The sequence below is a fragment of the Neoarius graeffei genome, chromosome 13 (assembly GCF_027579695.1).
Source record: "Neoarius graeffei isolate fNeoGra1 chromosome 13, fNeoGra1.pri, whole genome shotgun sequence".
In the NCBI taxonomy this organism is placed as follows: Eukaryota; Metazoa; Chordata; class Actinopteri; order Siluriformes; family Ariidae; genus Neoarius; species Neoarius graeffei.
Window position 1 is genome coordinate 46,523,896 of NC_083581.1, and position 27,057 is coordinate 46,550,952.

The 27,057-nt window shown below is 43.4% G+C and overlaps 2 protein-coding genes across 2 annotated transcripts in view; both read right to left on the reverse strand.

Annotated features, from left to right (window-relative positions):
* camta2 (calmodulin binding transcription activator 2) overlaps positions 1 to 10,035 on the reverse strand; it is a 59,066-nt gene extending 49,031 nt beyond the window's left edge. The window contains exons 1-9 of the mRNA XM_060937874.1: positions 9,953 to 10,035; positions 5,889 to 5,977; positions 3,829 to 3,932; positions 3,555 to 3,622; positions 3,302 to 3,437; positions 3,009 to 3,080; positions 2,562 to 2,712; positions 2,342 to 2,470; positions 281 to 2,253 (exon numbers count right to left, since the gene is read on the reverse strand). Of these exons, the coding sequence (XP_060793857.1) occupies positions 281 to 2,253; positions 2,342 to 2,470; positions 2,562 to 2,712; positions 3,009 to 3,080; positions 3,302 to 3,437; positions 3,555 to 3,622; positions 3,829 to 3,932; positions 5,889 to 5,919 (2,664 nt within the window). The 5' untranslated portion in view covers positions 5,920 to 5,977; positions 9,953 to 10,035. The remainder of the gene's footprint in view (positions 1 to 280; positions 2,254 to 2,341; positions 2,471 to 2,561; positions 2,713 to 3,008; positions 3,081 to 3,301; positions 3,438 to 3,554; positions 3,623 to 3,828; positions 3,933 to 5,888; positions 5,978 to 9,952) is intronic.
* A 2,545-nt stretch (positions 10,036 to 12,580) lies between these two features.
* Positions 12,581 to 26,426, reverse strand: zgc:85858 (uncharacterized protein LOC405879 homolog). Its single transcript, XM_060936865.1, has 3 exons — positions 26,187 to 26,426; positions 17,680 to 17,755; positions 12,581 to 12,807 (listed from the first exon to the last, which is right to left on the reverse strand). Exons 1-3 carry the CDS (start codon positions 26,268 to 26,270, stop codon positions 12,767 to 12,769), a joined length of 201 nt encoding a protein of 66 aa, XP_060792848.1. The 5' UTR covers positions 26,271 to 26,426; the 3' UTR covers positions 12,581 to 12,766.
* Positions 26,427 to 27,057: the final 631 nt, after the last annotated feature.

Below are 27,057 nucleotides of genomic sequence, written 5' to 3' on the forward strand. Positions count from 1 at the left end.
AGTAAAGCTGCATTGTGATGTAAGCACATTTGGCACCAGAACATAAAAGTGCAACATGAGCGCAGGTCAGCTGGGGAGTGGGGACAATTGCTCTTGGGACCAGTACAAGGCAATCAGTCCTAGTGTGAATACACCTTAAGTGGGTATGTGCGTGTACAACTGTGTCTGTGTGAGAATGCATATGCAAGTGGGTGTGAGCATGTGTATCTGTGCGAGGGTGTGCATATAGGTGTGCATATGGGTATATGTATGAGTGCGTGTGTGAGAGAGACTGTCTCACCTCCGGATATGACCACTCAGGTGAGAAATCAGTGATGCTCGCAAGACGCTGAGGCTCCTCTCCCATTCCAGAGTGTGTGTTGGAGTGCATGTGTGTTTGTGTGAGGAGTGTGTAGGGCAAGTAGGAGGTGGAGGGCGTTGGCTGGGGTGGGGCCATGTACCTGACTGGGTAAGTAGGTGGGGCAGAGGCAGAGTTTAGGCTTGCAGAGGCAGAGTGGCTGTTTGTTTCCTCCGTGATCAGTTCAGATATCAGATCAGGAAAGGTAGAGTCAAACGATAGCTCCGCCTCATCTGTGTGTTGCTGGGCAGTGCTGTCAGAACTGTGAGTAGTGTCCATGGGCATTTCATCGCACTCTAATTCTCGCAGAATGGTTGGAGTTATGGGTGGAGACTTTTCTTCCTTCACCTGAACAGGGCTCTTCTGTGGTAGAAGTGTGTGCGCATGTGACTCTTTGTGTGCGTCATTGTGTGTATCGGTGCGTGCATCACTGTGTGTGAGCAGAGCCGGCTGGCTGAGGCTATGGCGCAGGCCTCGCCCTGGAGGCCTCAAACCCTGCGAATGTGTCTGTGTTTGGGTCATCAAGAGATGAGCTTCTTCTTGAAGCCTCAGCCCCACCCTCCCTTCATCAGCTGGAAGCTGACTGGTCTGCTGCTGTTTGGGCAAAAGCTGACGGAGCGGTAACTGATCGACTAACAGATGGTTGCTAGAGTGTTGACTGGATGTCAAGTGCTGTGAAGGCAATGGCTGGTTGTGTGTGTAGTTTAGTGACAGCAGAGTAGGTGTGGCATTTTCTTCTTGTCCAATTAGAAGAGCTTGCCCATCGCTGACAGAGCTTTGGGGGGTCATGTCCAATCGTGGCAAGGAGACCTGAGCGTCTAGTGTGGGGCTTAGTGGGTGGGTCAGTGAATCAAGAGCCAGTGAGGAGTCAAAACAAAGGGGAAGGAGAGAGGGGGCCGGGCAAGAAGGAGAGAGTGAGTAAGACAGCGAAGGAGACAAGGAGGCAGAGTTTGGTGTAGATGTGGGAGGAGAGAGAGAAGAGAGAGATGAAGGTGGAGAGGTTGGAGAAAGAGTCAACGCCAATGAAGGAGGCTGTGGAGAAGAGGAAAGGGGTGGGCTCTGGCAGGAAGAGGTGGAGTTAGTCGTGTTGAGAGGTGAGAGGGAGGACCCACCATAGGTTTGGCCCTGTTTGGGGCTATTGAGAAAAGAATCAGGGTCAAACAGCAGTGGTACAGAGGGGGCGGGGCCAGATACAGAGGCAGTCTGTGTAGATGGCGGTGCCATTAATGATGGAGAGGGAGACGAGGGGCGGAGCATTGCACTGGGCTTTTCTGCAATTATGCGATCTGTCAACAGCAATCCTCCAATCACAGGGCTGGGCAGAAGAGTGAGAGAGAGCGTAGCCACACCCTGACTGGGTGGCACCGTGTGAGCTGGGACAGGGGCGGGGCTGGGAGGGGGCGTCTCCTGTTTGGTTGGGACAGGTGATAAGACGAGCCGGCCTCCAGTATGTGTGAGTGACAGGTGCGCAGAATTGATCTCTCCTTTAGACTCCTCCCGTCCCCGGCCCAACGCAGCTGCTGCTGCTGTCGTCATGACGATTACTGCATTCTGAGACAGAGCTACTGTTGCCAGGCTGCCACGTTGGTCACCATAGAAACCATTGCTGTTGCCAAGGGCAAGTGTTGCAGTGCACTGTGTTTGTGGCGAGCTGGATGAGGAAGAAGAGGGTGGAGCAGAATTCCCGTTGTCAAGGGTAACTGCTGGGCTGGAGGGTTGGGTTTTCTCATTGGCCACACCTCCTGCAACTGCATCCCCTGCACCTCCATCTCTGCTGGCTGCCCCACCCCCTGAGCTCTCATGGGTTAGGTTCTGGACTTCAGTGAGGTAGGGGACAGGGCCACATGGCAGTTTTGGGGAGATGATGCGATGTTTTGTGCTGTTACACCGATGAGGAATGTTCATCCCAGAAGAAGCTACACACACACACACACAGTTTCAGCATGAATGTTTGTGTACATGTGGTTTGTAAAAAGTTTTTGCAAGTGTGAATATTCAGATTACCATGGTTACAGAGGCAGGTGTGTGTGCGTGGTTGTGGTTTGGTCTGTTGTGACTCCAGAATCTGCTGCACAAGCTGCTCAATGGAAACGTCTGCCCCATTTCCACTGCCACACCACTTCATACTGTGAACTATCCACACACACAAAATGGTCAATCACTTGTGGTTTTGAGCTGTAATTGGTCAGTCACTTGTGGTTCTATGCTGCGTCTGGTTACTCACACATGGGTTTAAGTTGTGAGAGCAGCTCCTCTCGGCTCCAGCGCAGTCCGTCTCGGCGGTCAGTAAAGGCACACAGGACCGGCCCACATGCCTTGCCACTGTCCTCCACATTCGGCACGTTCAGGTAGTGGACCAGCACAATGTCTGGGTTCTATACACACACACACACACACACACACACACACCACTCTTCATGAAACTTAGATGTGGAACGGCAAGACAGGAAATGTATCATAAACAGCAATGTTGAACCAAAATGCTAGCGCTAAACATAAATGATAATACTAATGCAGTAAATTATATAGTAAAGTTTAGCTAGCATTATGCAAATAAGGTCACATAACAAACCCATAGCTTTCAGGTTAATTTTATTGCATTAAAGATGATTCAGTAACACTCAATAGCTGGTCATGTGACTGTAGCCAGTTATGTAACTTGAAGCCTGACCTGCAGAAGCCAATAGCACCTCCTGTGGAATGTTGGGACAATGGAGGAATGGACATAACAACCATAGAGACACTGTGTGTGTGGAGAGAGAGAGAGATTAGTCCTTAGAAATAAATACACAGCTATGGAAAAAAAAATAATAACAGACCACTTTTAATGGTGGTCACCATTAAAAGTGGTCTCTTAATTTTTTTTCCATAGCTTTACTGTACTTATGAAGTGTACTGTATATGGTGTGTGTGCATATATACACTGTGCGTGCACTGTGTGTATGAGCATGTATGTGTGCGCACCTCAGTTCCCTGCACTTTGAGCTTCATGTGATCCTCCCGTGTGGTTTTGCCATCCTTCCGTTTCTTCCAGCAGTATCCGTCCTTCCTGTACTGCACCTTCTTCCTGTTATACAGAATGATGGAGCCATTCTGTGGCCTGACGCACGCACGCACACGCACACACACACACACACACACCTCTTTGTCACTGCTGTAACATTCACAATTTGGTCTTGGTAACCATGGTAACACGCACGCACACAGATACACACACCTGGTCTTGAGTGTGCAGGAAATCCACTCTTCATGTCGGTCAAAGGAGATCAGGTATGATGCAATCTCCTGTAATACACACACACGTAACACGTGAGTATACAAGTATATATGTAAGAGAGAGAGATGTAGATATACTGTAGCTACACACACGTTTCTGATCACACTTCACATTCAGATTGTAGATTCGTTACTCAGTCGTGGGTCTGTCTTGATGTCTATAATATGAGTGATCCAGCTTGTACTGTGGGTTGCAATGAGTAACACACACATACCTCGTTGGTGTTCCACCGGAGTCTCTCTTTCGGTAATGTGTTTGTTCGAGGCAAACAATCCAGCAGTTTATTGGGCAGAAACACCTTCATCTGACGGTTATTCTCTGTAACACACGTACACCCCTCAGTAATAAATCACACGCTGACAGAGTGACAGGCATGTGTGTAGTGGAGTTGTGTATTGACACGAATTTGCTGATAGGATGCATATACATACAGAAGTTACGATTTAATATAATCTAAAATATAGCTATACTGTAAACAAGGCGATACATTGCGACTTTTTACATTTAATTTTCGGAAAACTATCAAAGTAAAAAGATTGAACCACCAAATGCATAAATCGGAGTTTTAAAAAAAAAAAAAAAGGTTAATTTTAAAGCAATCAGAACAGTAGGATCTGCATTTATCACAGTCCCTGTAAATAAAGTGAAGGTGTTGTATGCATGTGTGAGATTTTATATACATGTATAAATAAAAACTGTCCACTTTATTAGAAACACCTGCACATTCAGGCAGGTATCACAATCGGCCAATCATGTGGCAGCAGTGCAATGCAAACAAGAGTGCTCTGAGAGCACAGTATCCCCCGCTGGCAACTATATCTACGCTATAAGTGCTTAATACACCCTCATGAAACTGTCAAAGTACAAGTTTGGTAATGAAGGGCCAAAGCTTGGGTAAAATGTGACTGAATGGAACAAAATTGCAATATGCATATTACTCAATAATAAACCGCTGTGTCTGCTATTGTGTATATGACAAATAAAAAATCTTGAATCTTGAATCAACATATAACAAAGAATCCTGTCAAGTTTTGTGAAATTCCTCCAAAAATTGTGAGAGGAGTTGATTTCAGAAGGTGAGTACCCTTCTCGGGACGGACAAACGGATGGATGGACGGACATCGCCACGACATAATACCCCTTCGGGCCTTTCGGCCAACGGGGGATTAATTAAAAAAAACAAAAAAACATGCATGTCAGGGCGGCACGGTGGTGTAGTGGTTAGCGCTGTCGCCTCACAATAAGAAGGTCCGGGTTCAAGCCCCGTGGCCGGCGAGGGCCTTTCTGTGTGGAGTTTGCATGTTCTCCCCGTGTCCGCGTGGGTTTCCTCCGGGTGCTCCGGTTTCCCCCACAGTCCAAAGACATGCAGGTTAGGTTAACTGGTGACTCTAAATTGACCGTAGGTGTGAATGTGAGTGTGAATGGTTGTCTGTGTCTATGTGTCAGCCCTGTGATGACCTGGCGACTTGTCCAGGGTGTACCCCGCCTTTCGCCCGTAGGCAGCTGGGATAGGCTCCAGCTTGCCTGTGACCCTGTAGAACAGGATAAAGCGGCTAGAGATAATGAGATGAGACATGCATGTCAGAGCTTCAGTTAATGTTCACATCAGATATCAGAATGGGGAAAAAAATGATCTCTGCGACTTTGATATGGATGTTGGTCGCGGATAGACCGGTTTGAGTATTTCATAAATTGCTGATCTCCTAGGAATTTCACACATCAAAATCTACTCAACTGCTCCTTGGCCCATGTCTCACCTTTCCTCAAAATTTCATCAAAATCTGTTTACTACTTTTTGAGTTACGCTGGGAACAGACAAACAAACAGAGGCCAAAACAAAGTTGGCGGGGGTAAAAAAAAGTATACTGCGGGAGCTGGTATAGAACTCTTTCAAAATCAGCCATTGGTGGTAATGTGACTAGTCAGCTATGTTTGATAATGCCAAGTTTATTAATGCGCCCTAATGCTATTTCCTGTCTCAGTTTATGGTGTTACTCTGTTGTGGAAAAGTCAAATGTTTGATGATGGATTACAACAATGCCATCTAGCAGTCGGGAGTTTCAACATGGCACAAAATGAACCACTGATTGCCATGAATCTTTGCACTTAAATTATTAAATAAAAATTGATACTGTATTGATCCTCAAAAACACTATCACAAAACAATGTAATATGAAAGTGTCTGGATATTTTCTTTCACCCTTAGTGTGTAGTGTGAATGTGTGTGTCTGTGAGTATGTATACTGTAACTGTGTGCGAGAGAGAGAGACTGACCGGATTCAGTGGTTGTGTCCTTATTGTTCATGGTGAGATACACTCACTCCAGCCTGCAGGGGGCAGTCACATACTCACTAACCACAACACTGACATATGCACAGAGAGAGAGAGAGAGAGAGAATGTGTTATTCTTATACAAGCCTCTGGTTACTGAATCACACTCTGTTGCTTAGATACCAGAAAGAGACAGGCAGGTAGAGTGAGACAGACAGAAGATAAAAAGGTAGAGCAAGTTGGACAGACAGTGATAAAGAAAGGTACATGTGGAGACAGACAGACAGACAGACAGACAGACAAACATCACCACAACAGCCAGTCAGCAGCAGTGTTGTTGCTACATCAACTCCAGCAAGAGAAACTGAATACCCAGTGTGTTACACTAACACTGCTAATCCCCCCCTACACACACACACACACACACACACAGCAACCCAACACCCAGGAGAGTGTGATGTTAATTATCTAAGGGAGAGTTCACTTCTCTTCATTAGAGAATATTCAGTCTCTCTCTCTCTCTCTCACACACGCATACACACTCACTCACTGTAGTTATAAAGCCAGAACTGAAGTATGATCATAAGAACCACAGCAATAACAGCTACACTGCAGGAGGAGGAAGTGACACACAGGAAGTCATTTATAAACCCCTCCCACTCCATATTCCTTCACTGATAAAAAATAAACAGATGGCATCAATGATGACACACCTCCTCAGAAGCATTCCGCAAGGTTACACTCTGAGATATCATCATAATAATCACCACCATTGACATCAACCTTGGCATCACTGTCATCACCATCATATCACAGACATCACAATCATCATCTATATCATAATCAGTCATCCTCAACATCACCATCATCACTTTTTCTTTTTGTGATCATATGATTTGATGTTTATTTGTTTGAATGTTTTGTCTGTTGGGTGTGGCATAGACCCGGACCAAGTTTTGGGCATCGGTTTCCTTCAGGGCTTGGTCTGCCGTGGGTGATACCTGTGCTGCTCGCTATGGACTGCAGTGAGCTCGTTGCTCTCCAACATCAGGTTTGTCCAGCACTCTGTGTGGTGGTGCTTCTGTTTGCTTTGTGGATCCATGGTGTGGTGGTCCGAGCAATGTTGCCCAGTGGCGTCGCAATGTCTGTGCAGGCCATACCCTCATGTGCCTTTTGGTGGGATTGTGGGCAGCTATGCCACTGGAGCTACATCCTGACCCTCTTTTGGTGTACTTTTTTTGTAATTGTAAAACGACCTTGGGTGTGAGAAAGGCACTATATAAGCTGAGCTTATCACCACCACCATCATCATTATAGTCATCACCATTGTAACATCCCTAAAACCCCAGAAGCATCACTTCTCTACATTTAAACTTTGTCTATATTGTACTGTTCTGCATTTTCAAACTTTTGGTTTTGTAGATGAGAGAAAAGAAAAAAAACTGTGAGCGCTTCCTGAAGCATCTTTATACTGATAGGGGGGAGTCTTTTCCTACAGAATAGAACACAATCTTTACCAACATGTCAGTTAGGAAAGGATGCACAGTACCAGTGAAAAGTGTGGACAGACCTCCTAGTTCAGTGTTTTTTTCTTTGTTTATGAATTAAAAGACACTTCATGTCTTAAAGTAATGATAGATGTCGTTTCTCTTTACTTAGCTGAATGGTTCTTGACATAATATGGATTACTACAGTTGTGGAATAGGGCTATTTACTGTATTATCATTTATTATTTGATCTCCAACACATTAAGAAGGCAAGAAATTGCACTAATTAACTTTTGACAAGGCTCATCTGTTAATTGAAAAGCATTCCAGGTGACTACTTCATGAAGCTGGTTAAGATAATACCAATGGTGTGCAAAGTATCTTCAAGGTAAACGCTGGCTACTGTGAAGAATCTTAACATGTTTTTTTAAACACCTTCTGTTTACCACATAATTCCATTAATTTTTTTTCACGGTCCGGTTTCCATCAAATCCTGTGCTCTGATTGGCTGGCGAGCGGGTCCGTATTCTACGATACGGACCCCGGTTACGGACGTCTGGCGACTCGCTCGTTCACAACAACAACAAACATAGTAGCATTTTTTGTCAATGTTTATTTTTGCATTTCTCAGGAGAATAGCATTAATTTTACAGCATGGATAGCGATAACGACAGTCTTCACAGCGAAAGCGAGTTTCACTACCCTGAGGAAGAAGAAATAAAAGAAAACATTTTAGGAGAAAGCTAAAAACCTGTAACTGTTACTCACGCCGAGCAAAAACATGGCTGAATTCTGAATGACTCAATTTTGTATAAATAGGGGACTACATAGGCGGCAAAACGTAGCCTTTTCCCTGCCATGGAAGTGCACTTGTAGACCGAGGAGGAAGGAATCTGCATTACAGCCGTGAATGAGGATTCAAAATGGCGGCTCGGTTCGGTTATCCCTTTCTGGCACTCTCGTTTTCTGTTAGAATTTGGTAAAGAAAAATAAATATATTATTTACCAGCTTAAGGTCGGTCCGTATGGTGAAATACCGTGACCTCGGCCTTGAATACTGACCTCGGTCAGTATTTTCAAGACCTCGGTCATGGTATTTCACAATACGGACCTCCCAGCTGGTAAATAACACATACATATGAGTGATTCCACGCTTATGGGTACTGAAATGGGGACATGAACTTATTCACCTAAAACCATTTCTTTTTTTACCATCAGGTCACAAAACATGTAATCTTTAATGAATGATATGTTAAAAGATAACTTTAATTTTCTGAGATGTAATAAAAACATATTTATATGCCAAAGTCAAGCCTATGAGTTCCAAAATGATGTCTGTTATGATTGCCCATCTCGCGTCTGTTACAAATTAATTACAATCTAGCTATATACCATGTTAATCTTATTGAAAGAATGTGTATGTTTATTCTACTACACATGTTTATTAATTATATTTGCTAAAACATCACCTTCCTATGTTTCAAAAAGTAATTCTACATTGTTAAAATTGAGAATATATATGTCCACAACACTTCTGTTACATTCTGACTTTGGCATATAAATATGTTTTTATTACATCTCAGAAAATTAAAGTTATCTTTTAACATATCATTCATTAAAGATTACATGTTTTGTGACCTGATGGTAAAAAAAAGAAATGGTTTTAGGTGAATTTTTAAAAATAAAAGTTCATGTCCCCATTTCAGTACCCATAAGCGTGGAATCACTCATATATATATATATATATATATATATATATATATATATATATTCCATTTGTTATTTCATAGTTTTGATGTCTTCAGTATTGTTCTACAAATGTAGTAAAGTCAAAATACAGAAAAACCTATGAATGAGGAGGGGTGTACAAACCTTTATACTGTAAATTCTGGGGGCGGGGTTCTACTGTTCAATTTATAGAATAGAAAATAGAGTAACGTCTCCAGATACGTGCATGGATTCTGATTAAAATCCCAGAGATATTTAGTAATAATTACATTACATTACACATCTTTACATTCAAAATTAATCCTGTATGAACAGGACTAAGCAAAGAGACATGAACTAAACACCTGTCAGGTTCATTAGGTGTGTGTTGAAGGAGCTCTGTACCATTGTACATCCTCTGACTGGCGACATGATGATGGAGGTGCGTGTTTTGATTATAAATGAACTCCAACACTCATCCTAAACCTTATAAACCAGATTTAGTGTGTAGGATCTGCACTGACTGAAGGCCTCTGTGTGTGTGCGTGTTCGTTCATTAGGGCTCTTCCCCAAACACATGATATTAAACCTGCAGCACACGTCTGTCTGTCTGTCTGTCTGTATATCTCTCTCTCACACACACGCGCACACAAAATAAAACAGGTAGTACGCTTCTGACCCACTCTGTAGTGCGGTTCGGGACGGAACCACAGTGAGAAACGACAGATAAACACACACACACACACACGGTCAGTACAGAGTGTGGAGTGAAAGACATGATCAAGAGAAAGAAGGAGCGGAAGAGCGCAGACAGATAGATAAATAAACAGAGAGAGAGCGAGGAGAAAAGAGGGAGCTGAAATTCTCTCTTACCTTCCGCCTCCTCACACACAGCCGCCATGTTGTAGGGAACGGTCTGTGACGTCATCTCGTGAGCGCGAGCGCGCGCAGAGAGAGAGAGAGAGAGGTATAAACAAATACTGTATATGTAAACTTTACTCTGTTTCTTGGCAGTTGCAAATACGTAATTTATTGTAGATTAATTACTTGTTTATAATAATTAATAATTTTTTTCATTCTTGTTCAATCATTAATACTTTTAATCTTATTGAATTAATACTGCTATATACCAATGTATGGCAAATTGCCCAGTTACCTTATTAATCTTCTGACCTGGAAAAATAGCACATACAGTCTGCGTTCAGATGGCACTCTGCTGTTCACAGTTCCACGCTCAAATACTGAGCTGGGTAAAATGGCTTTCAATTATTCTGCTCCTTCATACTGGAACCTTCTCCAAAAACAGCTTAGTGTATTTATTTCACTAGAGCACTTTAAACAGCTACTAAAAAACTTGAAATCAGACTGTTGCATATGTTTCCAATGACTTTGACTTGTGTCCCCTCTCCCCATCAGATTTCTAATCAATTCAATGTGTTTACTTTTGTCTGTTTGTTTTGTTTCTTGTTTGCACTGTCTACTATTTGTAGCTCCTTTTACTTCTTCTGTTTGTTTTGATGTTGTATACTTTTTTTTTATGGGGGTGCATTTGTGCACATGACCTGGGGAGCTTGTACATCTGGGAAGGCATCATTAATGCTGAATGATATATATACAGGTTTGAAGCAACATGCTGCCATCCAGAAAGCATCTTTTTCAGGGAAAGCCTTGTTTATCTCAGCAAGATAATGCCAAATACCGCATTCTGCACATATTGCAACTGCATGGCTCCATAGTAAAAGGGTCCAGGTGCTAAACTGGCCTGCCTGCAGCCCAGACCTGTGAAACAAAAAATACAGCAAAGGAAACCCCAAATTGTTGCGCAACTGAAATTGTATATCAGGCAAGAATAGGACAACATTTCACTTTAAAAACTATAGCAATTGGTCCCCTCGGTTTCAAACATTCACAGTGTGTTGTTAAAAATAGTGGTAATGTAACACAGTGTTAAACATGCCCTGTCCAACTTTTTTTTTTAAAAATGTTGCTAGCATCAAATTTAAAATGAACATATTTTTCAAAAAACAATAAGATTTCTCAGTTCCAACATTCAACATTTTGTGTTTGTACTATTTTTAATGAAAGATAGGGTTTCCATGATTTGCAAATCATTGCATTCTGTTTTTATTAACATTTTGCACAGCAACCCAACTTTTTGGGAATTGGGGTTGTAACTAGAAATGGATAAAAGTATCAGGTATTCATTAATCCAAAAAACTAAGTAATCATTGGCAATTTTCTGTGGTATAAGAGGAATGAAACATTTGGGGATGTGCTATTAGGAAAATAATTAACTTCAGGGCGGTAACAGTAAATCTACTTCATCACACCACCCTGTTAGTCAGGATTTACTGTAACACACATAGAGTTTATCAGTTATTCAAAATGTATTAGATGTGTACTATATGGCCAAAAGAATGTGTGCCCTTCCTTATGATTGAATTCAGATGTTTCAGCCACTCCACTGCTAACAGGTAAATAAAATGCAGCACATAGCCATTCAATCTCTATAGATACACACTGGCAGTAGAATGGGTTGTACTTCAGAACTCAGTGACTTTAAAAGTGTCACTGTCACAGGATGCCACTTTTACCACAAGTCAGTTTGTGAAATTTCTGCCATTAGATCTATCCCCGTCAACTGTAAGTTCTATTATTGTAAAATGGTAGCGTCTAGGAGCAACAAAAGCTCAGCTACAAAGTGGTAAACCACGCAAACTCAGAGCAGGCTACTGAGTGCTGAAGTATGTAAAAGGCACCCATAAAATGGTTTTCAGGGCCTAGCAACTGCATACAAGCTCATTATGCACAATAGCAAGTGTAGGCTGGACTCTGGAGCAGTGGAAACATCTTCTCTGGAGTGATGAATCACACTTCACTACCTGGCAGTCTGATGGATGAATCTGGTGTTGGTGGATGTCAGGAGAAGGCTGCCTACCTGAACACAGAGTTCCAACAGTAAAGTGGGCAGGAGGAATAACTGTCAGGGGCTGTTTTTCAGGGATAGGGCTCCTTAGTTCCAGTAAAGGGAAATGTTAATGTTAATGCTACAGCATAGAAACACATTTCCACAAGTGTGTCCTTCAAACCCTGTGGCAGCAGTTTGGGGAAGAACCTTTCTTGTTCCAGCATGACAATGCCCCTGTTCACAAAGCCAGTTTCATGAACATGTGGTTTCAGGAATTTGGCCCCCCATACTTTTGGCCAAATAGTGTATTTACCCTATGCTGTTGTAGTCATTTTGTTAATGTTATTTCAGTATTGCAATTACAGATTGATTGATTAAAAAGTGTTAAATGTCACACTGAGAATAAACACTGTCACTCAAAATAATCACCTGCTTTAAAACAACACAATGAAAACATCATAAGGTTATACAGTAAAATCACTTACCAGTGTCATTAATGCTTGTGGAAACTTTATTTATTTTTTCGTTTTTGTATGTGAACAAACTGAAATGCCACTGTGTGTCAGTAACATCAGTACAGACAGACAAGTGGCTGTGTGTGTTGAGAAAATAGTTTATTTGCTGGTATAAAATCACTGCATAGACCCACACACATACACACACGATCAGTGAGAGAGCAGCTCCACTGTAATGTAAAATCTACACAGAAGGTAGTGATAGGTCAGTCAGGATTCAGTGGGAGGAGCTTCATTTCGACCATCACCTAGACACCAAACATCCTATATCCCTTGTCTGATGCTCTGTATAATCTGGAAAATAGCTGAGAGACAGACAGGCAGGCAGACACAGACAGACAGACAGACAGAGGGAGTGAGACAGATGTTATTCTTTAAACATGATTTCTCACATTTTCCACTCATTTCCATACTATTCAAATATTGCTTTGTTAAGTTACATATGCAAATGTTTCAGGGGTGGAGTTTATGGATGCAGCAGGTGAGAATGTAGGATAGATGTAGCCTGTGGTGTATAAGGAGCTGTCTAACTGTCCACAGACACCTGTCTCATCTACATCTCCCAACCACCTACTTCACCTGTCTCACCTCCGTCTCCCAACGTGCCATGGTAACAGTTACTAACTTCAACAAAATAGGTTTCATGTTAAAACAATAATGAATTTCCAAGTTACACAATTGCACTTTTTGACCATATGCAGCACAGTTATAGAAATCGCACTAGCTGGTGTCACCCAGATGAGGGTGGATTCCTTTTGGAGTCTGGTTCTTCTCAAAGTTTTTTCTTCATGTCATCTCAGGGAGTTTTCCCTTGCCACCATTGTCTCTGGGTTGCTCATTAGGAATAAATTTACAACCCCAAATCAGAAAAAGTTGGGACGGTATGGAAAATACAAAAAAATGAAAGCGATGATTTCTAAATTTACTTTAACTTGTATTTCATTATGGACAGAATGAAACCAAGATATCTCATGTTTTGTCTGGTCAACTTTGTTTCATTTGTTAATATACATCCATTCCTGCCTTTCAGGCCTGCAACACATTCCAAAGAAAGATGGAACAAGGACAATTTAAAGATAGTGATGAGGTAAAACAATTAAACTATGATGTGATTTGAAAGAGGTGATGTCAACAGGTGATTGTAATCATGATTTGGTACAAATTCAGTATCAAGGAAAAGCCTAGTCTTGAGGAGCAAAGATGGAGCAAGGATCTCCAGTTTGTCAACAAATGAATGAAAAAATGATTGAAATATTTAAAAACAATGTTCCTCAAAGAAAGTTATAAAGGGACTTGGATATTTCACCCTCTATGGTGCATAATATCATTAAACAATTCAAGGAATCTGGAGGAATTTCGAGGCGTAAAGGGCAAGGGCACAAGCCTAAGTTGAACACCTGTGATCTCTGATCTCTCAGACGGCACTGCATCAAGAACCGTCATTCATCAATAGCTGATACAGTGGTGCTTGAAAGTTTGTGAACCCTTTAGAATTTTCTATATTTCTGAATAAATATGACCTAAAATATCATCAGATTTTCACATAAATCCTAAAAGTAGATAAAGAGAACCCAGTTAAACAAATGAGACAAAAATATTATACTTGGTCATTTATTTGTTGAGAAAAATGATCTAATATGACATATCTGTGAGTGGCAAAAGTATGTGAACCTTTGCTTTCAGTATCTGGTGTGACCCCCTTGTGCAGCAATAACTGCAACTAAACATTTCCGGTAACTGTTGATCAGTCCTGCACACCGGCTTGGAGGAATTTTAGCCCATTCCTCCGTACAGAACAGCTTCAACTCTGGGATGTTGGTGGGTTTCCTCACATGAACTGCTCACTTCAGGTCCTTCCACAACATTTCGATTGGATTAAGGTCAGGACTTTGACTTGGCCATTCCAAAACATTAACTTTATTCTTCTTTAACCATTCTTTGGTAAAACGACTTGTGTGCTTAGGGTCGTTGTCCTGCTGGATGACCCGCCTTCTTTTGAGATTCAGTTCATGGACAGATATCCTGACGTTTTCCTTTAGAATTCACTGGTATAATTCAGAATTCATTGTTCCATCAATGATGGCAAGCCATCCTGGCCCAGAAGCAGCAAAACAGGCCCAAACCGTGATACTACCACCACCATGTTCCACAGATGGGATAAGGTTCTTATGCTGGAATGCAGTGTTTTCCTTTCTCCAAACATAACGCTTCTCAATGAAACCAAAAAGTTCTATTTTGGTCTCATCAGTCCACAAACATTTTTCTAACAGCCTTCTGGCTTGTCCACGTGATCTTTAGCAAACTGCAGATGAGCAGCAATGTTCTTTTTGGAGAGCAGTGGCTTTCTCCTTGCAACCCTGCCATGCACACCATTGTTGCTCAGTGTTCTCCTGATGGTGAACTCATGAACATTAACATTAGCCAGTGTGAGAGAGGCCTTCAGTTGCTTCCAAGTTACCCTGGGGTCCTTTGTGACCTCGCCGACTATTACACGCCTTGCTCTTGGAGTGATCTTTGTTGGTTGACCATTCCTAGGGAGGGTAACAATGGTCTTGAATTTCTTCCATTTGTACACAATCTGTCTGACTGTGGATTGGTGGAGTCCAAACTCTTTAAAGATGGTTTTGTAACCTTTTCCAGCCTGATGAGCATCAACAATGCTTTTTCTGAGGTCCTCAGAAATCTCCTTTGTTCATGCCATGATACACTTCCACAAACATGTGTTGTGAAGATCAGACTTTGATAGATCCCTGTTCTTTAAATAAAACAGGGTGCCCACTCACACCTGATTGTCATCCCATGGATTGAAAACACCTGACTCTAATTTCACCTTCAAATTAACTGCTAATCCTAGAGGTTCACATACTTTTGCCACTCACAGATATGTAATATTGGATCATTTTCCTCAATAAATAAATGACCAAGTATAATATTTTTGTCTCATTTGTTTAACTGGGTTCTCTTTATCTACTTTTAGGACTTGTGTGAAAATCTGATGATGTTTTAGGTCATATTTATGCAGAAATACAGAAAATTCTAAAGGGTTCACAAACTTTCAAGCACCACTGTATAACCACATAGGCTTGGGATTACTTTGGCAAACCTTTGTCAAGCACTACAATACAGAGTTGCATCCACAAATGGCAGTTAAAACTTTACTATACAAAAAGGAAGCCTTACGTTAATTGTGTCCAGAAGTGCTGTCGACTTCTCTGGGCTCTTAGGCATCTGGGATGGACCATCACACAGTGGAAACATGTATTGTGATCAAACGAACCAGTATTCCAGGTCTTTTTTGGAAGAAATGGATGTCATATGCTCCAGACCAAAGACAAAAAGGACATCTGTGATGTCAGCATTAATGCAGAAAAGTACAATGAGAGTTTGGAGCAACATATGCTGCTTTCAACATGAAATCTGTTCCAGGAATATTTCAACAAGACAATGCAAAAACACATCCTACACACATTACAAAGGTATGGCTGTGGAAGGAGAGGGGGCTTGTCCACTCTGTCCCCAATAGAGAATGTGTGGCAATTTTGAAATGAAAAGTATGACAAAGACAACCCTGGAGTGTTGCACACTTTAAGACCCGTTTGCAGGAAGAATGGGACAAAAATAACACCTGAAACGCTTCATCACTTGGTGCCTTCAGTCCCTTAAGTGTTGTGAGAAGGAATAGCAACATTATAAAGTAATGAAAGCTTTAGCATCCCAATTTTTTTTTAACGTGCTGCAAGAATCAAAATTCAAATAAGTGTTTATTTTGGAAAAAACAATAAAATTCATGAAGTAAAACATCAAGTAATGTGCTGTTGTATTGTTTTGAGTGCAATACAGGTCAAAGATTATTTACAAATTATTGTTTTCAGTTTTAATTTCAATTTCGACATACCATCCCAACTTTTTTTTAAATTTGGGGTTGTATATATTTAAAATTTATATCAGGAATTTATATATTTCTGTGAAGCTGCTTTATAATGTTCATCGTTAAAAGTGCTATATAAATAAAATTTAATTTGAACAGAGCATTATGTCATTAGTTAGCAAGTTAATCAGCTAGCTAAGCACAGCACTCAGGCCCTGTCCACACGGCAACGGATTCAGGTGAATCTGATAAAATTGTTGATCGTTTCGGCCTGGCGTCCACACGGCACCAGCGTTTTGGGTGCCCCAAAACGAAATCTTTTGAGAACGGGTTCCAGAGTGAAAAAATCTGGCAACGGAGCCGTTGCGAAGTCGTCTGGATGAGTAGAATGGATTTGTTTCCGATGATGTCACAACCACATGTGCTTCACGCCGGGTAGAAGTGTAACGAACTCGATGCGAGTTGTCAACAAATCCTATAACTTGGTTCATGAAACGCGCTTACAAAATATTTTCACTGTGAATATTTATTGTGTAATGGTGCAAAGAGAGAGAGAGAGAGAGAGAGAGAATAGCCCTTAGGGCAGAGTCAGTCCCGCCAGCAAAAATAGGGAAAAAAAAGGAGCGATCTCACCTCTTCAGATGTTTATTCCGGACCATTAAAGAATTCTGGAGGATATCAGAATGTTGGCGTACCGGCTTCCATCTACCCCCGTTCATTCCTCTTTCCACGTCTCCATTCAAAAAACGAGCACGTGATTTAAAGGGACTATATCCATAGGATAGGGAGTGAGAAAGTGTGCGCGTGTGACAGTGACAGGGATAGTCACTGTGCATATGCGCAGTTATGCGCATGCGTCTACTTCTATTGTTCTGGTGTCTCTGATGGGACTGTCTTACAACGCACGTAGTGGTGTGGCATGTGTATTGCATCGTTTTCAGCAAGCGTTGCGTTGCCATATGAACCTGATATTTTACTGATCCGTTGCCCATGTGGACGCGATATTTAAAAAAAAAAAATCTCGTTGCCGTTGTCGTGTGGATGTAGCCTTACATACCCTGCTAATTAAACCCAGTAGTCTGCTAGTGAGATAGTTAACACTGATTAATTATTATATTGTGGAATTAAAGCTGCAAATTGATGCTCAGAAGTACAATGAGTGTACAGAAGCCAAAATAATAAAATGTAACATCAGCTCCACCCCCCCAATAGCACAGAAAAGCCTGTCACTCAACCACATACTCACATACATATGATAATATTAACAACATCATAATAATAATAATAATAATAATAATAAACAACTCACCTGAGCCACACACTACAAACACAAACAGAGCAAGGAGCCACGGTCCCACTGGAGATTTCTCCTCTCCCTGCACCCGCTAACACACACACACACACACACACACACACACACACACACACACACACACACACAGTCATTAACCTAAGACACAGACAGCAATGCTAAATGCTACACTGAGTTATGCTCATTACACTACCTCATTACACCAAACGGTCACAACAGACACAAATGTGTGCGCGCACACACACACACCTTTTTAAGGTGTCATTCTAACATTCTGTACAACTACTCTTCAGATATGTAAATATATGAAATACTATAATAAAGTAAATAAATGTTTAATATGTTAATAGTATTTCAGTTTTATTCTTCACTGAGAGCTTTTTTATTATTTAATTCACTCAGTGCCATTATCATCTAAAGTCAGAGAATTCTGTAAGACTGACCCTCATTCTGGAATAGTGACCCTCATTCTCTAAGACTGACCCTCATTCTGGTGCAGTGACCCTCATTCTGTAAGACTGACCCTCATCCTGGAACACTGACCCTCATTCTGGTGCAGTGACCCTCATTCTGTAAGACTGACCCTCATCCTGGAATAGTGACCCTCATTCTGGTGCAGTGACCCTCATTCTGGAACACTGACCCTCATTCTGGAACAGTGATCCTCATTCTGTAAGACTGACCATCATTCTGGTGCAGTGACCCTCATTCTGGTGCAGTGACCCTCATTCTGGAACACTGACCCTCATTCTGGAACAGTGATCCTCATTCTGGAACACTGACCCTCATTCTGGTGCAGTGACCCTCATTCTGGAACACTGACCCTCATTCTGTAAGACTGACCCTCATTCTGGTGCAGTGACCCTCATTCTGGAACAGTGATCCTCATTCTGTAAGACTGACCCTCATTCTGGAACAGTGATCCTCATTCTGTAAGACTGACCCTCGTTCTGGAACAATGACCCTTATTCTGTACGACTGATCCTCATTCTGTAAGACTGACCCTCATTCTGGAACAGTGACCCTCATTCTGTAAGACTGACCATCATTCTGGAATAGTCACCCTCATTCTGGAAGACTGACCCTCATTTTGGAACAGTGACCCTCATTCTGGTGCAGTGACCCTCATTCTGGAACAGTGACCCTCATTCTGTAAGACTGACCCTCATTCTGGTGCAGTGACCCTCATTCTGGAACACTGACCCTCATTCTGGTGCAGTGACCCTCATTCTGGAACAGTGATCCTCATTCTGTAAGACTGACCCTCGTTCTGGAACAGTGACCCTCATTCTGTAAAACTGACCCTCATTCTGGAACAATGACCCTCATTCTGGAAGACTGACCCTCATTCTGGAAGACTGCCAGAGGGATCCAGGACACTGAACCTCTACAATGCCAAGCCAATATGGCTACCAACATTAAAAGTAAGAAAATGCACTTTAAAAATAAGACAGCTTGTAATAAACCAATCTGTTTTTCAAATGAAGTTTGAAAGTGGGCGGCACGGTGGTGTAGTGGTTAGCGCTGTCGCCTCACAGCAAGAAGGTCCGGGTTCGAGCCCCGTGGCCGGCGAGGGCCTTTCTGTGTGGAGTTTGCATGTTCTCCCCGTGTCCGCGTGGGTTTCCTCCGGGTGCTCCGGTTTCCCCCACAGTCCAAAGACATGCAGGTTAGGTTAACTGGTGACTCTAAATTGACCGTAGGTGTGAATGTGAATGGTTGTGTCTATGTGTTGATGTGATGACCTGGCGACTTGTCCAGGGTGTACCCCGCCTTTCGCCCGTAGTCAGCTGGGATAGGCTCCAGCTTGCCTGCGACCCTGTAGAACAGGATAAAGCGGCTAGAGATAATGAGATGAGATGAGAAGTTTGAAAGTGGATCGGACTGTGAGTGTTCTCTCTCAACTCTCAGAGCATTGGTGTTAAAATGTAAACAGCAGCTAATGATTTGGAATCAACTGTGGGACACGACACAGGAAATATTGTGTCCACATTCGTCTGGTCAGTGTGACATCATATCTAGCAGTGGCTTCACAACTCTTGAAACCAACCTGGCAACTGATCATGAATCTGAAATTTAAGTCATTATAAATTCATATTAACATGAGCTCCCAGACGATGCCAAGAAGCATGACTCGCCAAAGCTTGAAAGCTGTGGTCTGACCAAATGTCCCTAAAAATGCCTGCTGGAAGTCATCACCACTGCAATGGAATGGAATACTGAAACACCGGGTTTCATATTATTGATCATGTCAGGTAAAAACATGGGCAGAAAATAATCCACCAAGCCACTGCTACTCCATACTCGCTGTGGACCAGGCCTGGGAAAGTTTGAAAACTCCCATCTTTTCTTTCCTCCTTGGGGTGGCTAGTTGTCTCCTGGACATGCTAGCCTCAACCTGGCACCACTCGCCACCGTCCTCCTCCTCACGGTCCTCTTCAGTCGCATCCCTACTCCTGAAATTCTCCAGCTCCCCCTCCTTGCTGGAGCAGCTTGTCTTCTTCAAAATGAAAAAACAAACAAACAACAAAACACCAACCCTCCTCTTTGCTGTTAATTAAGCAACTAAGTAATCCTTTTATCTTCCTAAAGTTAGGACCACTTATGGCAAATTTAGCATTCAATTTTTAGGACCACAAATTTGGAATAAAGACAAACAACCATTCACACTCACACCTAGGGTCAATTTAGAGCCACCAATTCACCTAACCTATACGTATGTCTTTGGACTGTGGGGGAAACCCACACAGACATGGGGAGAACATGCAAACTCCACACAGAAAGGCCCCTGTCAGCCACTGAGCTCAAACCCAGAACCTTCTTGCTGTGAGGCGACAGTGCTAACCACTACACCACCGTGCCGCCAAAATCAATAAACAACCAAAGAAACAAAAGCTTTCAGAGCCAGCAAATTGAGGCTGTAATGAAGTGTTTCATTAAATATTTATTTATTTCTGTTGCATTAATTAACAACTGTGAGGCCATTTCAACTGCTTAGTATTTCAGTTTCCTGGAAGTACATTTTCACGCATGCGCATATTTCATTTCCGCATTATTACTATCGTATAGCACGGTCGCAAAAACTGACGTGTGAACGCAAGTGGGGCTGCACCGGTGCTAACACGCTTCTCTCTAGTAAGCAGGTTTATGACGTGTGAACGCTCCACAAAATTTACACCGGTGTAAGATATATCACAACAAAATAAATGACAATTAGGAAGATAAACTACTTACTGTTATGTTTATTGGGATAAATAACCACATGGGTTTTGTGGGTTTGAGTGTACTTTGTAGCCTATGAATTGTAGGCCCGTTTAAAGAGGACATATGATGAAAAACTCACTTTTTCAGTGCTTGTACACATACATTTGGCTATCTGGAGTGGCTACCAACCCACATAATCACCCAGTCAGTTTCTTTTGGGCTACTTAAGTCAGAAAACATGTGCTTCATAAAAGGGGTGTTCACACGGCAACTTTTACTCCGGTGTAGCACCGGGGCTGCCCCGGTAGAGCGTTCACACGGTACAAAGTTATACCGGCGTAGCCCCTGAAAGCTGCTTAAACCAGTGCAAATCTAACCCTGCTCGGGAGGTGGTTTAAGAAATTTACTCTGGAGTAAATGCTAGTTTGCGGGGCAGCACCGATATAAAATGGGACGTCTGAACGCTACAGGGGTAGACTCGCTACGCGTGAGGAGAGTTGATTACATACGGGCATTGCATAATTTGCATCCTGGTATTTTGCGCTTCCAAAATGGCGAATATCAACAACAACAGAACTGCGTGTCTTCATCCACGTTGTTTTCCTGGAAGTACATTTTCACGCATGCGCATATTTCATTTCCGCATTATTACTATCGTATAGCACGGTCGCAAAAACTGCCATGTGAACGCAAGTGGGGCTGCACCGGTGCTAACACGCTTCCCTCTAGTAAGCAGGTTTGTGACGTGTGAACGCTCCACAAAATTTACACCTGTGTAAGATATATCGCAACAAAATACATCGGTGCAGCATCGATGCAAATATGTACCGTGTGAACACCTCTAAAGTCATTCAGATCTGACTCCCCTTTCAGTGTCACAAAGGGAGCACATTAGAATTATGCCGCCCCTCTTCTTAGTATCTCCACTCAGCTTTAGAACTGCCTCTGTGAATGAATATTCATGAGGAAAGTGCTACTTGATTGGCTGGCAGAAGAGGAGGGGGCAAGCAGTGGCTTATTATCATTTAAAGGAACAGGCACTCAAATTGGCCGTTTTGAACAGGGCTGTTTAAACAGGGTGAGAAGGGAACCGTGGTGTTTTATCCTTGTGGTATTTTGACGAAAGCATGCCACAGACATTTCATTAAGACCTCAGGGAACTGTGCCAACTTGTGGAAAAGGGTATAATATGTCACCTTTGATGTGCTTTCTTTGTGGAACATGTTTCATCAATAGCGGTATGAAATTTCAGTGAATGTAGCTAATAATCTCATCTCATCTCATTATCTCTAGCCGCTTTATCCTTCTACAGGGTCGCAGGCAAGCTGGAGCCTATCCCAGCTGACTACGGGCGAAAGGCGGGGTACACCCTGGACAAGTCGCCAGGTCATCACAGGGCTGACACATAGACACAGACAACCATTCACACTCACATTCACACCTACGGTCAATTTAGAGTCACCAGTTAACCTAACCTGCATGTCTTTGGACTGTGGGGGAAACCGGAGCACCCGGAGGAAACCCACGCGGACACGGGGAGAACATGCAAACTCCACACAGAAAGGCCCTCGCCGGCCCCGGGGCTCGAACCCAGGACCTTCTTGCTGTGAGGCGACAGCGCTAACCACTACACCACCGTGCCGCCCTGTAGCTAATAATGCCTATGAAAAATGAACTTTGATAAGGGAAAATTAAGGAACAATGTCTCACACTAGCAGTAGAGCTGGGCGATATGGCCTAAAAAAATCTTTGACTTTTTCACAAAAAATCCAATTTTCGATTTTAATCGATTTTTTTCCCCCTACTAAAATTGCCTTCCACCGTGCCCCATTCTTATCATAACGCACACAGTTCGAAAATGTGTTAGGGATGGTTGCTTGCTTTATTTTGGATGGTGTGCTCGTGCTGCGGCTGTTTTCATTCCGCTGGGAGCAGCACTGCTCCCACTCCGCTGCATGCTTCTGTTTAAGGTGTTGGAATAAATTCGTCTTGCTGCTTCCTTTGGAAGCAACTGTTTTCAAACACACCTTACAACGAGGACTTGTTTGGTCTGCGTCCGACGCCGCAAAACCGAACCAATTCCAGATCACGGAGGAAGTTACTCCTTTCTTGGGCACAAGTTCTCTCTCCCCCCCCCAATCTGTCCCTCTGAGTTACATATTGATCCTGGGATTGAGATGCTGGCCTCTTCTGCCCCTCGGACCTGCTTGATCCATCCTGGTGCCCTGTGTCTGGTCGGAGTTTTATCACACCGCTCCTGTGAGGGACGGCCCTATGAGGACAGTTGAGGGTTATACCTGTTAAAACTGTTAATATTATAGTCAGGCTGTCTGTTGTTGCCCAAATGAGGATGGGTTCCCTTTTGAGTCTGGTTCCTCTCGAGGTTTCTTCATGTCGTCTGAGGGAGTTTTTCCTTGCCACCGTCGCCACAGGCTTGCTCATTGGGGATAGATTAGGGATAAAATTAGCTCATGTTTTAAGTCGTTCAAATTCTGTAAAGCTGCTTTGCGACAATGTTTATTGTTAAAAGCGCTATACAAATAAACTTGATTTGATTTGATTTGAGTTGCGGCTTTCCCCCAATCGCTGCCATGTTGTTTGTGTGTGTCTATGGCAAGCACGCGGGAAGAGGGCTATAGTGTCAGTGCCCGATCCGTCCCTGCTGCCCGATCCGTTCTGCACATGCGCAGAGAGGAGCGTCAGTGGCGGAAGTTAAAGCTGAGAGAAAACTGATTTTCAGAAAAACACATCATTCTTAACTGTAAATTCAAATTAATTGATAAAATCGATTTATCGCCCAGCTCTAATTGGCAGTATTGGAGCTTGAACCCCTCAACCCTCTAATCAGTAACTCAGAGCCTTAACCTGTTAACCACCACTATCACTATCTCTCAAAACTTCTCTCCGCCCATAAAAACCCTAAAATTTGGGATGTGTCTGCTTTTAAACATTCTGGGAGTTTACAGTTGAGACACATGCTGTTCTGAACACTGTGAATCTAATCTAGAAGCAGCAGGTATGCCACCTGTTGAAATTGGGGTGAAATGCACTGAAGCTTCACGTAGCCTCCAAACCACACTTCAGAGCAGTGTTTGAAGCAGAAACGTCTGTGTTTCAGAAGCTTGGCACAGTGTCAAAACATCAGTATCAAGCATCCCATCCCTAACAACAATGTAATAAGATGTTTTCTTTAACACTTCCTGGAACACTCAAACAGCTTTAATAGGTGCATTCGTTTTCAACTTCGACTGACGTCAACTGATTTGACAGGCAATGTGAACAGTCAGCCTCAGTCGAGAAGGAGCTGTAAAATACAGCAGTCAAGCCAGACAGTTTCTCCTTCCTGTTGTAGTTTGCAACTGATGTGACCAACAGGAGATCTTGCGGAATTGAGCTCCTTAATATTTACAGTTAATACAGTTGAAATTCCCCTTTTCTTTTCATTAACTTGAACATGATAACTGATGGAATAAATTCTAGTGCTCCTTTAATAAATTATTGTTGGGCTACAGTCACATAAATTCAGTGTTGTGGTTTCTGCACATGTTTATCATCAGCCTACACTGTAGGAGAAAATAAGAGTGCAATAAAATGTTTTATGGGCGGCACAGTCGCCTCACAGCAAGAAGGTTCTGGGTTCGAGCCCAGCGGCCGGCGGGGGCCTTTCTGTATGGAGTTTGCATGTTCTCCCTGTGTCTGCGTGGGTTTCCTCTGGGTGCTCCAGTTTCCAAAGACATGCGGTTAGGTTAATATGGGACGGCCTTGGGCTGAGGTGCCCTTGAGCGAGGCACCTAACTCCCAACTGCTCCTCGGGCGCTGTTAGCATGGCTGCCCACTGCTCTGGGTATGTGTGTGTGCTCATTGTGCATGTGTGTGGTCACTGCTTCAGATGGATTAAATGCAGAGAGGAATTTCACAGGGGGTGGCACGGTGGTGTAGTGGTTAGCGCTGTCGCCTCACAGCACGAAGGTCCTGGGTTCGAGCCCAGCGGCCAACGAGGACGTTTCTGTGTTGAGTTTGCATGTTCTCCCCGTGGGTTTCCTCCGGGTGCTCCAGTTTCCCCTACAGTCCAAAGACATGCAGGTTAGGTTAACTGGTGGCTCTAAATTGACCGTAGGTGTGAATGTGAGTGTGAATGGTTGTCTGTGTCTATGTGTCAGCCCTGTGATGACCTGACGACTTGTCCAGGGTGTACCCTAGCCTGGGCCCGCCCATCCTAAGCGTGACGCAACACGAGGGCCTGTTCCGAGCTTAGTCTGTCCAGGCAGGCTATCTACAGCATTTCCAAGCTCCCGAAAAATCGGGAACCAATCAACTTTGAGCATCTCCAACGGCCCTGGGTAGAGGCGTGTTCAAGGCAGTGACGTAGTAGAACTGCGACCGGAAGCCATAGATTGTTTACAGAATCTATGCCGGAAGCGCTTCATTCACATCACGAACATGGAGCAGCGGCAAGCCTTTAACACAGCGGTAGACGCTGTATTGAAAGCATTCAACGGGAAGTTCTCATTGAAAACGGAGCAAAGAGCAGCCCTGGAGGTATTTATTGAAAGGAAGGACGTTTTCGCCTTGCTCCCGACCGGCTTCGGTAAGAGTTTAATCTACCAGTTAGCCCCGTCGCATCACATACGTCAGAGGAAAGAGTGATGTGATTGGTTTAAGCTTCGTCACAGCCTTTTCTGGCTTCGACCAGAAGCAAACTGAGGCATTTCAGGGAGGCGGGTCAACCACGGGCTCTGGGAAACAGTTTGGCTTAATAACTTGGCCAGACCAAATGCTCGGGAGTTTTGAAGTCGTGTTAGCCAGGCTAGGTGTACCCCGGCTTTTGCCTGTAGTCAGCTGGGATAGGCTCCAGCTTGCCTGCGACCCTGTAGAACAGGATAAAGCGGCTAGAGATAATGGATGGATGGAATTTCACAGGTGTGTAATGAATAAAGTTGTGCTTTCTTTCTTGTGTCACTGGTGCAAAAATCACATATCAGATCCAGGTTTTTCTTAAAATTCACGTTTTGTTTGTCATCGAGGATTCCAGCCAATGAGGGCGATTCTCTGACGTCACGAAGGCGTGCCTGGCTCATACAGTGCCTGACTCAGAAAACTGCAGCGCCTTCTTCTCGCGAGATTTTAATGTCTCGTGACGTAGTAACAGTCCACAGCGCTAGCCAAAGTCGGACAGCATTTCTAACCAGCATGCGTCATGTTAAGTCCAGACTGGGCAGCGCTGAGTTAAGTCGAACGGACATGTGAAATTACTGTACAATAATGATTCGTGTAGCAGGCAACTGTGTGTGTGTGTGTGTTACCGCGGTCTTTTGCACGTGCCCGCGCTGTGTGATGGACTTGCTGTGTTTCTCATTCGCCACTTTCATCCGCTGCACCGCTGACATGATGACCGGAAATGACGAATATTTACACAACGGGACAGAATGACGTCACACTAAAACGTGCTGGCAGGTGAAATAAAGCCGCCAGGTTGTTTAATGTTTCGATATTTTATCAGAGAAGTGGAAATCGTGAGCTGGGGCATTAGCCGAGCCGCTCAGAGACCCGTGGGACACGTGACCACACACTGGCAAACACCCCCCCCCCCCCCCTTTTCCTTTCTTCTTCTCCTCCTCTTGTTTATTGGCGGCTTGCAAACTTGGTGCATTACCGCCATCTGCAAGACTGAAGTGTTAATACTTTTTTGGGAATACAACAGCTTTTATCTATCTATCGAGACCAGTCAGTCTCATAAATAACAAAAACAGCACTTTGTTGACTGTGTCCTAGGCGTCAAACTCCGTAGGCTCTTCAATGTAATCCCAGAAAAATATCTCCTCATTATCTCTAGCCGCTTTATCCTGTTCTACAGGGTCGCAGGCAAGCTGGAGCCTATCCCAGCTGACTACGGGCGAAAGGCGGGGTACACCCTGGACAAGTCGCCAGGTCATCACAGGGCTGACACATAGACACAGACAACCATTCACACTCACATTCACACCTACGCTCAATTTAGAGTCACCAGTTAACCTAACCTGCATGTCTTTGGACTGTAGGGGAAACCGGAGCACCCGGAGGAAACCCACACGGATACGGGGAGAACATGCAAACTCCGCACAGAATGGCCCTCACCGGCCACGGGGCTCAAACCTGGACCGTCTTGCTGTGAGGCGACGGCGCTAACCACTACAC

Bases quoted from the DNA above. Each gene is read 5' to 3' on its own strand.
- zgc:85858 (XM_060936865.1), bottom strand. From the start codon at position 26,270: ATGTCAGCGGTGCAGCGGATGAAAGTGGCGAATGAGAAACACAGCAAG. The intron at 17,756-26,186 runs GTAACACACACA...TGTGTGTGTTAG, and splicing joins GGCACGTGCAAAAGACCGCG to CGGGTGCAGGGAGAGGAGAA. The intron at 12,808-17,679 runs GTGAGTTGTTTA...TCTGTCTCTCAG, and splicing joins GTTTGTAGTGTGTGGCTCAG to CTATTTTCCAGATTATACAG.